This window comes from Natator depressus, chromosome 7, assembly GCF_965152275.1.
Source record: "Natator depressus isolate rNatDep1 chromosome 7, rNatDep2.hap1, whole genome shotgun sequence".
Classification (NCBI taxonomy): domain Eukaryota; kingdom Metazoa; phylum Chordata; order Testudines; family Cheloniidae; genus Natator; species Natator depressus.
Genome location: NC_134240.1, coordinates 38,243,072 through 38,257,781, shown reverse-complemented (window position 1 = coordinate 38,257,781; position 14,710 = coordinate 38,243,072). Strand labels below are relative to the sequence as shown.

Genomic DNA, 14,710 nt, shown 5'->3' with positions numbered 1-14,710 from the left:
GGCAGATTAGCCCCGGGAGAGAAAATTTTGGACGGGAGCAGGCTGAAGACCCAAGGTACTACAAAATTAGGAAGGAGGTGACAGAAATAGATGGGGTCCCTGTGGAAGGGAAAACACAGGGACCAGGACCCTACTTCATAATGAAGAAGGATCTCTTGTACTGGGTTGCACCAGTACAGGGGCAGAAGGTATAGTAGATCCTAGTACCTCAAAAACACCAGAACACTATATTAAGCCTTGCCCATAGTCATTTTTGGGGGGACATTTGGGGGTAGAGAAAACCCTGGCATGGGTCCTAAGACAGTTCTTCTGGCCCAGAGTACATGAAGCAGTGCGGAGGTACTGTGCGTCCTGCCCAGAGTGTCAGCTGCACAGTCCCTGTCCCCACTTGAAGGCACCTTTAGTACCTCTTCCCATCATAGAGGTCCCCTTCGAGTGAATAGCCATGGACCTAGTGGGACCCCTGGAGAAGACGGCTTGAGGCCACCAATATATACTTGTTGTTTTGGACTATGCTACTCGCTACCCAGAAGCCATCCCCCTGCGGAACACGGCCTCTAAAACGATAGCCAAAATGCTGGTGGGGATCTTTGCCCAAGTGAGGCTACCAAAGGAGATATTAACAGACCAAGGAACCCCATTTATGTCGAAGCTAATGAAGGACCTCTGTACCCTTCTCCATATACATACCCTGAGAACTTCAGTCCGTCATCAGTAGACGGATGGGCTGGTAGAAAGGTTTAACTGTCTTGTCTGTTTAGATTGTAAGCTCTTCGAGGCAGGGACTGTCTATTGCTCTGTGTTTATACAGTGCCTACCACAGATAGTGGGGTCCCACTCTTGGTCGGCCCTTAGGCACTGCTATAATAAACATGATTAATAATAACAATTGAATGAGGATGGTTTCCTGAATCAGAGCCTATGGTTTGTTGTATTTGAAGTTTGAGTAGAGTTGTGTGCTCTTATGTGATACTCAAGCATTACATTTAATACTAGGCTGAATTTCAGCCTTAACATTTAGTTCAATTCTGTTCATGTTTTTTTTTATTTTTTAACATGTTTGTAATGTGTGTATATATATGTATACTATGATACATATTATACACTTAACATTTGCATGTATATATATATGTGTGTGTGTGTGTGTGTGTATTTATATTACATTTTCCTAAGCAGTGAGTGCATTATATGAATGGAAATAGCCACTTTGACATTCAGTTGATCATTTGCATGAGCAGTTACAGTAATACACATGCACGCGCGCACACAAAATCTGTAAGGACAGGCTTGTGTTCTTCCAACTCTGCCTATAAGGCCATAACTAGCTATATATATTTGCATTATATATTTTAATCACATCAGATAAAAGTCACTACATATTTCCACCCATGTACACGCACAAAAAACCCACCTAATACTTTTGTATCTTTGATCTCACAGAAATGAAGTTACAGGTACCTTTGTTGTGAGAAGGAAATGAAAAGTACTTATTGTCCCTTTAATGTTCTGAAATTGTTTTGAATCAGTGACTGAGAAATGAATGAAGAGTTAACCTGATACATTGGGGGGGTTTCCCCTTCCTGTTATGCAGGAAAATAATACTTGTCATTTCAAGAAATCAAGTGTGGAAATGCTTCTCTAATCTTGAATAGATTTAATTTGCATCTGAAATTTAAGAATCCCTAAAGTGAAGTTTAAACATAAAGTAGGTACTTGAACATAACAGGTGCATTCAGATAATCTGTTCAGATCTGTACAAAGTGGGTAGGTTTGACAGCTGGTTCATTATTTGCCTATTTTATTACCTTCCCTGTCATTACCTATAGCTTCAGTAGATTGATTAACCCAGGTGTGCTGTAGGAGAAAGGGAGCTCAAAACAAAACGCAAATTCACAGCTTTTATTGGACATAAGGTGCGAGGCATAACACAGTCATTTAGACACTCCTGTTTTATATTTTTTTCTCTTTTTAAAATGCTGCTCTTAAAAAAGTCACAATAAACTAGCTCCTTTCTTCTTGCCCATCAATGAAGGGAATGTAGCTGTTTGTGTTTAGCATTTTAAACAAATACATTGAATTTGAATTTTGAAAAGGGTAGTAATCATTCATTTGCTTTTTTCCACAATATTTGGATTTCCATCTACTTAAAGCACATTTTCATGGGAAGATCTGTTGCTATTAACTAAGAGCATGTGACATTTATAACTTTGCTGTCAGGGTTGATGTTTATGTAATTCAGATCTAAACATAATATAGTGCTGCTTTCCCTCTAGAGGGATATTTTGCCATTACAGCTTGACATGCCCAGCTAATGTGCATTTTCCAGCTTGCTGTCATTTAGTTGAGTTTTAAAATGTAGTTATTCATTTTTGTATAAAATTATCCTTCTCCTCTTCTAGTTCACCACCTGCCCCTACATGCTCAGTTTCCTTAGAGATAACTTTGACCCAAGCAAGCCACTCCATTCTTCTGTAATCCTCAAAAATCAGGCTGTGACCATCTTAGAAGCTTTTCACTGAGAATATATACACCAGCCTAAGTGTCGACATTCAGATCAAGATCCATATTATGCTGAATGATTCTTGCACTGTTCGTTTGTTTTTGTGCTTTCTCTCTGCAAGCTTTAACTTAGTGTTGAGCTACTTTATCATTCCTCCTGATGTGCACATCATCTTCCTTTCCACTCATTTTCCCAGATTTCTTACAAAGATGAAGCTGCATAATTGTCTAGCCTAACATATTGTGTCTAATCTGGGCCTGATGAGCTTGCTCCGCCTTTGAATTATGAGCTGCCTTGAGGTTTGCTTAATTGTTCCCCCCACACCAAATCCCCACCAAATTTTTTTGTTGGTGTGTTTTTTCTTTTAAAAACCTAGCTGTGAAAGATACTAAAGTGAATCATGGTGGCGCAGTATCTGGTACAAGCAGAAGACTAGTCATAGCAGCAGAGCACCTTAGTATAGGACAAAATTCTGGCTGCTCCCACCGTCTGCCCAGGGGCTGGCCAAAATTTTGTAATGCTATGATCCAGACATAGGGTATTCTTCTGGACTAAGTGATCTGTCCCTGCTGTATATAAAGCCTATTCTTTTGTGACTAAGATATTACCATCCTTCTCAAATATATTCTGTCTCAATCCAGGATGTTTGCATAATGGTTTAATATCTGTAAAACTCAATTCAGGTCTTTTGCAAACATTTTCAGAACTTCTAAAAAGACACTTATTTTGGTAGGAAAATATGTAATCATCTATTTAAATGTAATTCTTTTATATTCTTAGCCTTTCATCTCACTGGTTTCTAAGAGCATGGTTTGTGGAGAGATTACAATTAGGAAACATTACCCTCTTTAACTGAGTGTAATTGGATGCATTCTACAAATAAGAAATGTTACTAAAGTACTCTGCATTAAAGCATTGTAGATATGTAAAGCTGGGCACATGTCCAGATATTACCATCCAATGTCCTTCCTATTACTATGTCATAAGATTTTACACTTTCTAGCTTTCCATTGGAGCATCTAATTGCCAAAAACATGTGGAAGACAGTGCCCTTTCCCCAACGGCAGAAGAAATAAACTGAAATATAGTTGTGATTATTTTTATTTGTATTGTGGTAGAGCTTTCAGGCACTCTATAAACATACTACTAAGAGTCCCTGCCCCATAGAGCTTATGGTCCTAACAGAGTATCAGTTGGTATTTCAGGATGAGATAAGAAACTCAAAATCCTGACCCTCTAGGGAAGTTGTAGATTCCATTGTACTCTTTAAGAAGCAGTGGTAGGATGTCCAGTCTTAGATCCTGGCTATTTTTTATTTTTACCAATTTCCAAAAAAAATCGCTTCTTCTGCTCTTTAGTTAAAACACAACTTGGGGGCAGGTGGTGTTAACTGAGCAAATATTGTGTAGCATAGAAGAAAACTTAAGGTTCTTTTAAAATGTACATTTTAGAACCTTGTATAGAAGATTTAAGATAAAATAAATTATAGTATAGAAAATTCAGTATCTAACTTTACCTGAGAGGAGCTAGGAAATAAAAAATTAAGGCTGAGCAAGGTGACTGGAAAGGTAATGGGATAGGGAGCCTTTCACCTCTAAAGTAACAGTTAAAATCCACCCTAGGTCAGGAGCGATTAATAAAGATGGTCACTTAACAGCTGTCCAGAGGCCTGTCTGAAATGAGTCAGAAGTTTCAGTCCATTTACTAAAGGAGATATGTCCAGATCATAAAAATCTCCAGTACGACTGGCACCCTTGCCATCTACTCTCAGTAAAGAGGTCAAGAAAGCATATAGGGCAAACTTACTTGGAGACAGTGAATAAGGATGTGTTTTTTACCCTTTCATATAACACAAGAACCAGGGTCAGTCAGTGACATTAATGGGCAGCAGATTTAAAACAAATGTAAGGAAGTACTATTTCACACAGGCAACCTGTGGAACCCATTACCGGGGATGTTGTGAAGGCCAAAAGTATAAATGGATTAAAAAAAGAATGAGATAAGTTAATGGAGGATAGGTCCATCAATGGCTATTAACCTCTGATTGCTAGAAGCTGGGAGTGAACGACAGGGGATGGATCACTCAATAATTGCCCTGTTTTGTTCATTCCCTCTGAAGCACCTGGTACTAGCCACTGTTGGAAGACAGGATACTGGGCTAAATGGACCATTGGTCTGACCCAATGTGGCCATTCTTAAGTTCTCACGTGCACTGTTCAGAAGAAGAAATGAGATACACTGCTAGCACAGTGAGGGGAAGCTGGATAGGACCATGATATATTTCTTCCATGGACAAAGAAAACTTTTGGAGCATTTAGTCTGGCTTCCTTCACTATGTTTGTTTAAAAGAAAATTGTGGACACCCTGTCCTCAACTCATCCCACTGTGCAATCTATAAATGTGTTTAGTATCTTTCTTTAACACACAGAAGAGTAAGGGTTAAAATCCGTCCTTGTTGCTATTACAAAGTTTGAAAAACTCAAAGTGGGGTTAGTTGAGGATGGAATATCAGCCTGAACTTTGAATTTCTTGCCTTTTGTCAGCTTGATTCATACCATAAACTCTATTTAAAGATAATTCTTTCATATTTATTTTCCACATCCTTGACCCTGAATGGTGAATTGGACATTTGTATTTTCATTGGCAAACTCTAAGTCGCTCATCAACTCTTTTTTCCTTTTGTAAACAAACTGTTCCTTCAGCATTTTCCACAAGGATTTTTATACCACCATTTTGCAACCACTTTTAGGAATTGAGAAAATCTTACCATTTAAAGTATGTGTTTTACAGAGAGCTGTGTGTAGACATTACTAGGTCCAGATTTTGGTGGGGCTTTGTCAGTAAATATCCAAATTCTAGAAAAGTCATATTTTGCAGGGATAGATTTTATGGAAATTATATGTAAATGTCAATTACAGTCTGTCTGAAAATACAGTTGTTTTTATTTATTATTTGTATTGCAGTAGTGCTTCAGGGCCAACCAAGAACAGGACCCCATTGTGCTAGGCACTGTAAAAATTCAGTGATAGTCAGTGCCCTGAAGAGTTTACAGTCTAAATAAATGTTGGCATCTTACGCTTCTGTTGGCACATATTTTTCCATCAGTCAGGATGGAAAAGTAGAGAATAATCTTGTGGCCAGCCTAATGTCAACACACAACACTTCCAGGCAGATAACCTCGGCCTGATACTCGATAGAGACAGCTAAGAAACAGAAGATCACTAAGGTGATGCTCATAGTTCCTAGATTCAGCTATTATGGTGGGCTAACCTTTTGAGGTCCAAGGCCTATGCCTTGGAAATGCCAATCTTATTCTTGTAGTCAGAAGAACCTGACATGGTAGTCTGTCTATGGGATTTAGCTGGGACATGCATCGAATGGTCCAAGTTTTAGACGAATTTCTTGCACACTTAAGGGTAAAATTATGACAGCCTTTCAGTAAAGCCAAGGACAACCTGCTAGGTAGTCTTGCTACATTCCTTAAAGTCCCACTTTAAGGTATGATTCCTATAGGACCAAATTCATTCTCTGATATAACTCTTTTAAATTAAATGGAATGAATTTGACTCAGTCACTGTAAATGGTAATCAGACAGGGAGAAATATATAAAATCTACAGCTTACATTCAAAGAGCAAGGATTTGGGGAGGAAATTTTTTTTAGTATAAATTATTCTTATTCCTTTGCAAACTAATTTACTTTTCATGAAAATGGCCACACTAGGTCAGACCAGTGGTATATCCAGCCCTGTATCTTGTTTTCTGATGGTGGCCTATGCCAGGTGATTCAGAGGAAATGAACAGAACAGGCAATCATCGAGTGATCCCATCCCCTGTAGTCCACTCCCAGTCAGAGGCTGGGGACACCCAGAGCATGGAGTAGCCATTGATGGACCTGTCCTCCTTGAACTTATCTAGTTCTTTTTTGAACTCCATTATAGTTTTGGCCTTCACAATATCCCCTGGCAACAAATTCAACAGGGTGACTGTGTGTTGTGTGAATTAGTACTTCCTTTTGTTTGCTTTAAGCCTGCTGCCTATTAATTTCATTGGGTGACTCCTGGTTCTTGTGTTATGTGAAGAAGTAAATAACACTTCTTTATTCCCATTCTCCACACAAGTTACGATTTTATGGACCTCTATCATATCCCCTCTTAGTCGTGTCTTTTCCAAGCTGAAAACCCAGTCTTTTTAATATATCCTCATACAGAAGCTGTTCCATACCCCTAATCATCTTTGTTGCCCTTCTCTGTACCTTTTCAAATTCTAATGTATCTTTTTTGATATGGGGTGATCAGAACTGCATGCAGTATTCAAGGTGAGGGCGTATCAAGGATTTATGTAGTGGCATTATGATATTGTCTGTTTTATTATCTATCCCTTTCCTAATGGTTCCTAACATTCAGTTAGATTTTTTTGACTGCCTCTGCACATTGAGTGGATGTTTTCAGAGAACTATCCACAATGACTCCAAGATCAATTTGTTGAGTGGTAACAGCTAAGATCCCATAGTTGGGATTATGTTTTCCAATGTGAACTACTTTGCATTTATCAACACTGAATTTCATGTGCCGTTTTGTTGTCCAGTCACTCAGTTTTGTGAGATCCCTTTGTAACTCTTGCCAGTCTGCTTTGGACTTAACTATTTTGAGTATTTTTGTATTGTCTGCAAATTTTGCCACCTCACTGTTTACCCCGTTTTCCAGATCATTTATGAATATGTTGAACAGCACTGGTGACAGTAAAGATCCTGGGGGATACTACTATTTACCTCTCTCCATTCTGAAACCTAATAATTTATTCCTACTGTGTGTTTTCTGTCTTTTCACTAGTTACTGATCCATGAGAGGACCTTCATTCTTATCCCTTCGCTCAGTGGTTCTCAAACTTTTGCACTGGTTACCCCTTTCACATAGCAAGCATCTGGGTACAACTCCCTCCCCTTATAAATTAAAAACACTTTTTTATATAACATCATTATAAATGCTGGAGGCAAAGCCGGGTTTAGGGTGGAGGCTGACAACTCGTGACCCCCGGAGGGGTCCCAACCCCCAGTTTGAGAACCCCTGCCTTAGTTCTTTATCTTTTCACATCTCTAATTGCAACTTTGGGGGGGGAGGGGAAGGAGAATGGTTATTTAGTATAGCAGACTTATTTTACAACTAAAAAAATTCAAACATAAGTTAGTGGCCTTTACAGTAAACCTTAGCCCAGACCTATGGTACCTTCCACTATTACGGCATACTCTATTGTGGGGTTTCCTTTTCGATTATTCCATTTTGTTGTTTGAAACTCCATGAACTTTTCAGAAAGAATGCAAAGATTTTGAACTTATGGGTATGAAGTCTGGGGCATCCACTCCCTGACCCTCCAGAATAAATGGTGGTAAAACCTGCTAAATGCACCGGCATTTCCATGAAAGAACAGGCATGTCTCTAGTGTGCACTCTAGTGAATGTACACAGGTACGATTGCAAATTTTTGCATTTTTTAAAATGCGGCACTCTGTGTCCTAATAACTGATTGAAAATACAGAACTTACCCTCAATTTGTATGGCCTCTAGGACTCCAGGTTCCATTGAGATTCTGTGAATATGTTAACCTTGTTTTCCAGGTTGAGTTTCCAGGATATGTCTTGGTCATAACCCATAACCAAAGTAAATATACAATTACATCTTGCTGCATAAAATATGTTTTTCAGTAAATTATTGAATGGTTAATAGAACTTCTTAAAAAATGAGGGGGAAAAACAAATTCACATATATATATAGCTTGAATTAAATTTGCTGTTCTTTGTGGGTCATGCTATTGGTTATTCTCAGATATTTGCATGGCCACTGATTCTTCCAGATGATATCACAAATTCCTAAAGTTTTATATTGAAAATGTATTCTTTATTATTCATCATTTGTTATTTTCCTGGTAACAATTTGTCAAGCAATCAGCAAGCAGAAACAATATCAAGTGACCAGCCACACACCCTACATAATGAATAGCAAACAGCCAAAGGAATAGCTCAGAAACAACCAATGAAAATTATTCATCCAGACTATTATAGGAATAAGTACAAGTGCCAAAATGTGTGTGCAACTAAAGAGATTGGTTTGCAAATGATTTACTGATCCAAAAAACCTAGACTCCACTGATTAGTTGTGGATTGGATTAGTGGTTTTATAAGGTATTTTGAAAGCATATTTGAAATACTGAGTGAAATATCTCTTGTTTTCTCATTACAGATTTGGGACATGAGTGATGATGAAACAGTCTGAAAACCAAATGAATGAAGTGGAAGATGACCTGCTTTAGGCTGCAGTGATGTCTTTTATCCATCATTTGACAAGTTAATGATTGCTTACACATTTTGATTTACAAATATAAACAAATATAATCTACATCTGTGCTATGAATGGGACATTATCTTGAACTAAAATAATAGTTCTACTGTGGATGTAATTCTCCCCTGCTTTTCATTTTTATCCTATGCATGAGATAACTATCTTGCTAGAGCAATGTGGTTATGTTTAAATCCCCTTTCTATTTTTTTTTTCAGTTTCTAAACATAGCTTACATATAAAATATGCCACTTTAAATAGCCTTTGGTGTTTTCATTTGCCCCAGTTTTCATTTTACTTGTCAATATATAGGCCTAAATAACATTGTATTTTTCATGTTTCAATGATTTGTGGCATTTTATAAGTATTTAATACTCAGGCTATAAGAAAATTCCCCTATAGATGGGAATTAAATCACATTGTTATTTAAGGGAATGGGGAAAAGGTAACCGAACATCCACCTACGCATTTTTAGTGTGTTAGATCATGTTGTAACATGCTAGCCCCCCTCCTTATTATAATGGAGTTGGTCTTGCATGTGCAGATGGGAACAGACAAAGCTTCAGAATCTTCTTAGAGTCCTGTAAAAGACTTGAGCTTTAGCATGATTCCACACTCTGGATAAAGCATCATTTGACATTGCCTACCTAGTGAAGACCAAACTCCGTTTATATCCTGATTAGGGACTATCATGCTTATAGCAAAATCCATTACACAGTGAAAATTGTTTTGAAGTTAGGTCCTTAGCTAGATAAAAGTGTATAATGTAATTGTTTTTTTATATATATATATATATATATATATATATATATATATATATATATATATAAAGGCAGTGGTTCTCCAGCTTTGTCATTCTTAAATCCCACCACCTAGCATGTTCGTGGACACCAAAACAGTCCTAACTCTAATCTTCCATTGGAGGCATCTGAAATGTTTCATTCTTGCTGGTGCACAAAACCATAGTTTGAGAACCACAGAGAAAAAGTATAATTTATGAAACTCAAAATTTTAAAATATCAAGTGTATTACTACTCTAAATGTAAAGAGAAATATATCTATTGTTTTGCATCTTGAAATAACTAAAAACAAAAAAATTGTTTTAAGCCTCTTTTACAGCTTAAATCTGGTTATTTGCATTGTTTCATTCATGAGGAAAAATGGAAACTGCATTATTGTTTGTTGTCTTCCAACCATTCTTTCCTTTGCATATAAAACCATTCTGTCCTTAGTCTTAAGACAAGGTAAAGCAATCCATCCAATTAGTCAATCTGTCAAATGAACTTGTGTTCTTCCTCTACCTTTAATTAAGTTCCAAGTCCCTGAATGTAGAAGTCAAATCAACTTGTTCATTTGCCTGCTAAGCTGACATACCATTTGGGGGGAAGTTCTTTTAGGGTCATTTTACCCATGAGGGTCAGTTCACTCAATCATGAACATAAGTGACGTTTTAATGAAACACAGCACCCTCTTCATGGGATGTCTAAAATGTTATCTCCTTTTATGCAAACTTACATTTTTTTCAAATAACCATAAACGAATGTCTCAGCTAACTAATGCCAGTGTAGTATCAAATATATTCTATTAATCTAGCTATAAAGTAAGTTATTGAGTCATACTTATATACACACACACACACACACATATCTGATATCTTGACTGTTTGATCATGAACAGTAACGCTGGGAAATTGCAGCTTCCATTGGTATGCATGGGAAAGTATGGTCTTTCGATGAACATGAACTAACAAAATACATATTCTAAGGTTATTTATAAGTCCCTGATTCTCATGCATTCGAAGGAGCTGTAATTTTTGTAGTCTGGCTGTCATCAGACTGGAGTTTGGGCTAGGAAGTATCAGTATGATGGCAGTTTGCATAGAGAGACCAGCATCTACATCATTCATAGTTACAGAGATTGTGAAAAGGAAAAATCTAATTTGAAATTGAGCAGACTTGATTATCTGAAACTCCAAAAAGGGTCATGTCGCCCCCCCCCCCAGGTTTTATTAATAAAATTGAAGATTCCTTCAATTATCTGAAACTATGATTGTCCAAATAAAGTTGTACTGTATTTTTAGGTAGTAAGTATCCCTTTAACTATTGAAGTATAAAGATCTAAAACTCAGGGTTAATATGACATTTCCTTACCTCTGTAATTTCAGTAACGTACAACTGTGTCAGACTGTGCTTCTTCCTGAACATACGCTTCCCAGATGTGTCTGATGTTCCAAAACACTCCAGTTTGACTTGGAAAAACTTCTGTTGTCTAACTTTACTGTTTTCTTTCTCCCTGAAAACCAAAATTGTTCTTATTTTGCTTCTAAAATGTTTTAAGCATTTACTGAGGAGGGAAATTGTGAAAACATATATTCACATGAATGAAAACATATATTAAAATAGTATAAGCAGCTAAGTACTGTTATTTACTGACTTGTACACACTAGCAGCATGGTTTTGGCATAGCTCTCCCATCTGCTGCTGCTGCTGCTAAATGGAGGAAGTTGAAATTTGAACTTCATGCAGGGAGTGGGAGGGTTAATTTTATTTTTGCTGGAATGAGCTCATAGGCAATGCAAAGGCAAAACTCATCCCTTCATTCTACAGGCCAACAGCCCATCCTTCCTTTAGGACATTTACGCAGTCTGGCTGGGGTGGTAGAATGTGTAGCTTCCTCTGAGGTTGCTGTTATTACCTCTTCACAAAACATCTAATGTAAACATAGTGAGATCATAAGGCAGTGCAGGCAGCACCCTAGAGAGCAACTGTGCCATCTGCACAACACATCTGAGGCCAAATTTAATTCTGTTATAACTCCACTGACTTCTGTAGAGATTCATCAGATATGAATTTGGCCCTCGGAGAATTAACATCTGAAAATTGTAGCCTAGATCTCACTTTCAGACATCATCAACTAAAGATAATTTTTTGTTGGTACCACCCTGTCAAAGATGTATTTGCTGGGTACAGTCAAAATGCTATCCTGTCTTAATAATACATTAATAAAAAGGAGAAACCTGATATTTTCCGTTTCAGAGTACATTTTGGACACAACCTATTTTAAGTTATGGCTAAACCTACACCCATCAGGTTAATTCAGAGTGCTGTAATCCCAATTTCATGATTTGCTGCTGTTCATGCACTTGCCATATGTGTTTGTAATCTGTGTTTTAGGAGTGAAATTTACCCACTAGGGCAGATCTTTAGCCGGTATAAACTGTCATAGCTCCACTGAAGTTAGTGGAGATGTGACCACTTGAACCAGCTGAGAATCTGCCCCATGGGACTAGCTCAGGGCCCTTCACATGGCGACATTGCCATAATAAATAAAGGCACAAATACAACGTGGGGACAAATAAAAGAACCTCTTTGCACCGTGGAAAGACTCTCCATGCCAGCTTCCATAGGCTGGCCTGAAAAAACACAATGGAATGGGCCCACAGGGTCTATGTTCACAGAAATCCAGTGGCCCCAAGATCTAGGATGAAATCCTGGCTTCACTGAAATCAATGACAAAACTCTCATTAACAGAATTTTCACTCCCAGTGCACCTGTGGCAGAGGGGCTCTGGCTGCTATCCCTGCCCATGGGCTTATGTGAGCTGAGGAAGGTAAGTTTCAACGCCCTCTGCTTCCTGCCTGTATAGAGCCTGGTTACCCATACCTTGATGCAGGAAGGAGGGATTTGACCCTGAGTGAACTCCAGTGCTATAAACTGACATATCCTTTTTGCTGGTTTTGACACTCTTGTTCCTCTTCTTTCACTGTGCCCTTTCTAAATAAATCTTCTGTGTGTAAAGATTGACTATATTCACCTTTCATCTGAGATGCAAGTACCATTAATAGAATATAGCAATATGTTATATATTTCTTCCCCATCCATCCTACTTGCCTGTTAATTTTTAAATAACTATTATTGGTGTGGGGGGGTTGGACATAACAAAAATTTAACATACATAGTAGAATCCTCTTGTAGTGACATAATTTTTTCCCCTCACAGAATAACTTCACTCTAGGTTTAGCTAGAATTGCAATTTGCACATTGCAATACATTGAAATAGTGGATCATAGGGCTACTTCACTTTGAAGAGTTTCCCTATTTCCAGCTTCCCGGTGAGCTCCATTGCACTTCCTCCTGCTCGATCCACCACACATCAAAGCATGTGAGAGTGCTAAGGAATCAAATCCATAGAATGTACAATTAGCTTTAATTTCCTAAGGCAGAAAAGGATCTTCAATTACGGTTCTGCTCTGAAAAGTGGCACCTTCTTCTTCAACTGATCTGCTTTTTCTGTGTCTATAGCTTTATGTGAGCACTAGTGACAAAGATAAGTTTTTTACTCTGGCTAACGCTGCAGCTCCACCACTACTTCAAAAATATGAATTGAATTCAGTTGTTAACCAGGTTCCAATTTCAGAGGCAGATTCTTCCCATAAGGACACCTGTGCGACTCTTTTGAAGTCCATCAAGGTGCACAGGTGTCACTGAGGGCAGAGTCTGTATACAATAAAATTACTAAGATATGACCAAAGGCAGATTTTGAAATGATAGGATTGCTCAATTGTAACTGAGTTCAGAATTTGGTTATAGAACCTCTATTAATGGCAATAATATATGAAAAAATCTGTAAGATCCCAGGAGATATTTCCAGAGTTGGTGAGCTTGGAAAAAACCTGACCACATTTGCAATGGAATCACTGAGATCCATAAAGATTGATCAATGGTCCAACAGAGCCTTTTTTTACATAGCCGTTTTTCAGAGTATAGCCACGTTTTTAAGTGTTCAAACCTAATTTAGTCTCCTCTCAGTTATTAGGGGGACAGAAGGGATAGGTCACATTGTTTCAAAAATAAATGTGTTCCAAATAAAAATATAATTGAGCTTTCTTCTCATTCTGCCAATATAAAAGAGATGTTTCTATTCTATATATAGAAAAAGAAACACATTTCTCTATCATGGGTGCAAGTAGCCATTCAGTTACCTTCCGTTGATTCAAAGTTTGCTACACTATATCTTCATGTGTTAGGAGCACCTCAGAACGTAAAGAAGGAATAAACACTGTGATGTGTATTTTTCTTGATGCATTATCTGTATTTTAAAATCTAACATTTTTTTTTAAATGGTAATGCAGTAGTTTGCTTAGAGACAAATAAGGAGCCATAGTCCAAGGAAAGCAATTAAAGAAACATGGGAAGGATGGTAAACAAGAGCAGGCTTGCTAAGAAATATAGTCTGCAAGACTTCCCTAGTCCATTATCATTTCTGTCCAAATCTTTTGACAAGGATGGGATCCTCAGCTATTTTGTTTTTCAACATTTTCCAACTTCATTGCAGAGGTTATTGTCCTTGGGGAAAATCCTGCCAAATGATAATGAAATTTCCTGTCTAGGAGACTTCTTGCACCTTCTTCTGAAGCATCTGGTGCTGGCCATTGTTTGAGACAGAATTCTGGACTTAGGTGGACCTTGCGTCTGATCCAGTCTGGCAATTCCTATCTTCCTAATCAATGGAGACCAAATCTAGATGTCCCATTCTGATACCAGGTCTCTTTATTTTTTCCTGCAGCTGATCAGAATCTCTGTGGAGGCTTAGTAGGGTTTAAAAATACCATGGTGCTACATGTATGTGTGATGCATCTTTCCAAATCAGTACAGGGTTTCTCTGCCTTACTTCAGGAATTCAGCATGATCATTAACAAGAATTGCATATTTATTTTCTCATTTGTGCAGCATGTTCAACTACTGAAATGAAAAATATCATATTCCGTGGAGAACGCACCTTCATCCATTATCCTTAGTATTACCAACCTTTGGCCCCTTGCCATGGACAATGGCTAATCTTCCAAATCTTTTTGGACTTGTTTTAAGCATTGAGTCACTGA

General features: G+C 37.9%; 1 protein-coding gene across 1 annotated transcript in view; it reads left to right on the top strand.

Annotated features, from left to right (window-relative positions):
* Window positions 1-9,574, top strand: part of ATG7 (autophagy related 7) — a 250,065-nt gene extending 240,491 nt beyond the window's left edge. Inside the window, exon 18 of the mRNA XM_074958162.1 lies at window positions 8,734-9,574. Within this exon, the coding sequence (XP_074814263.1) occupies window positions 8,734-8,766 (33 nt within the window). The 3' untranslated portion in view covers window positions 8,767-9,574. The remainder of the gene's footprint in view (window positions 1-8,733) is intronic.
* Window positions 9,575-14,710: the final 5,136 nt, after the last annotated feature.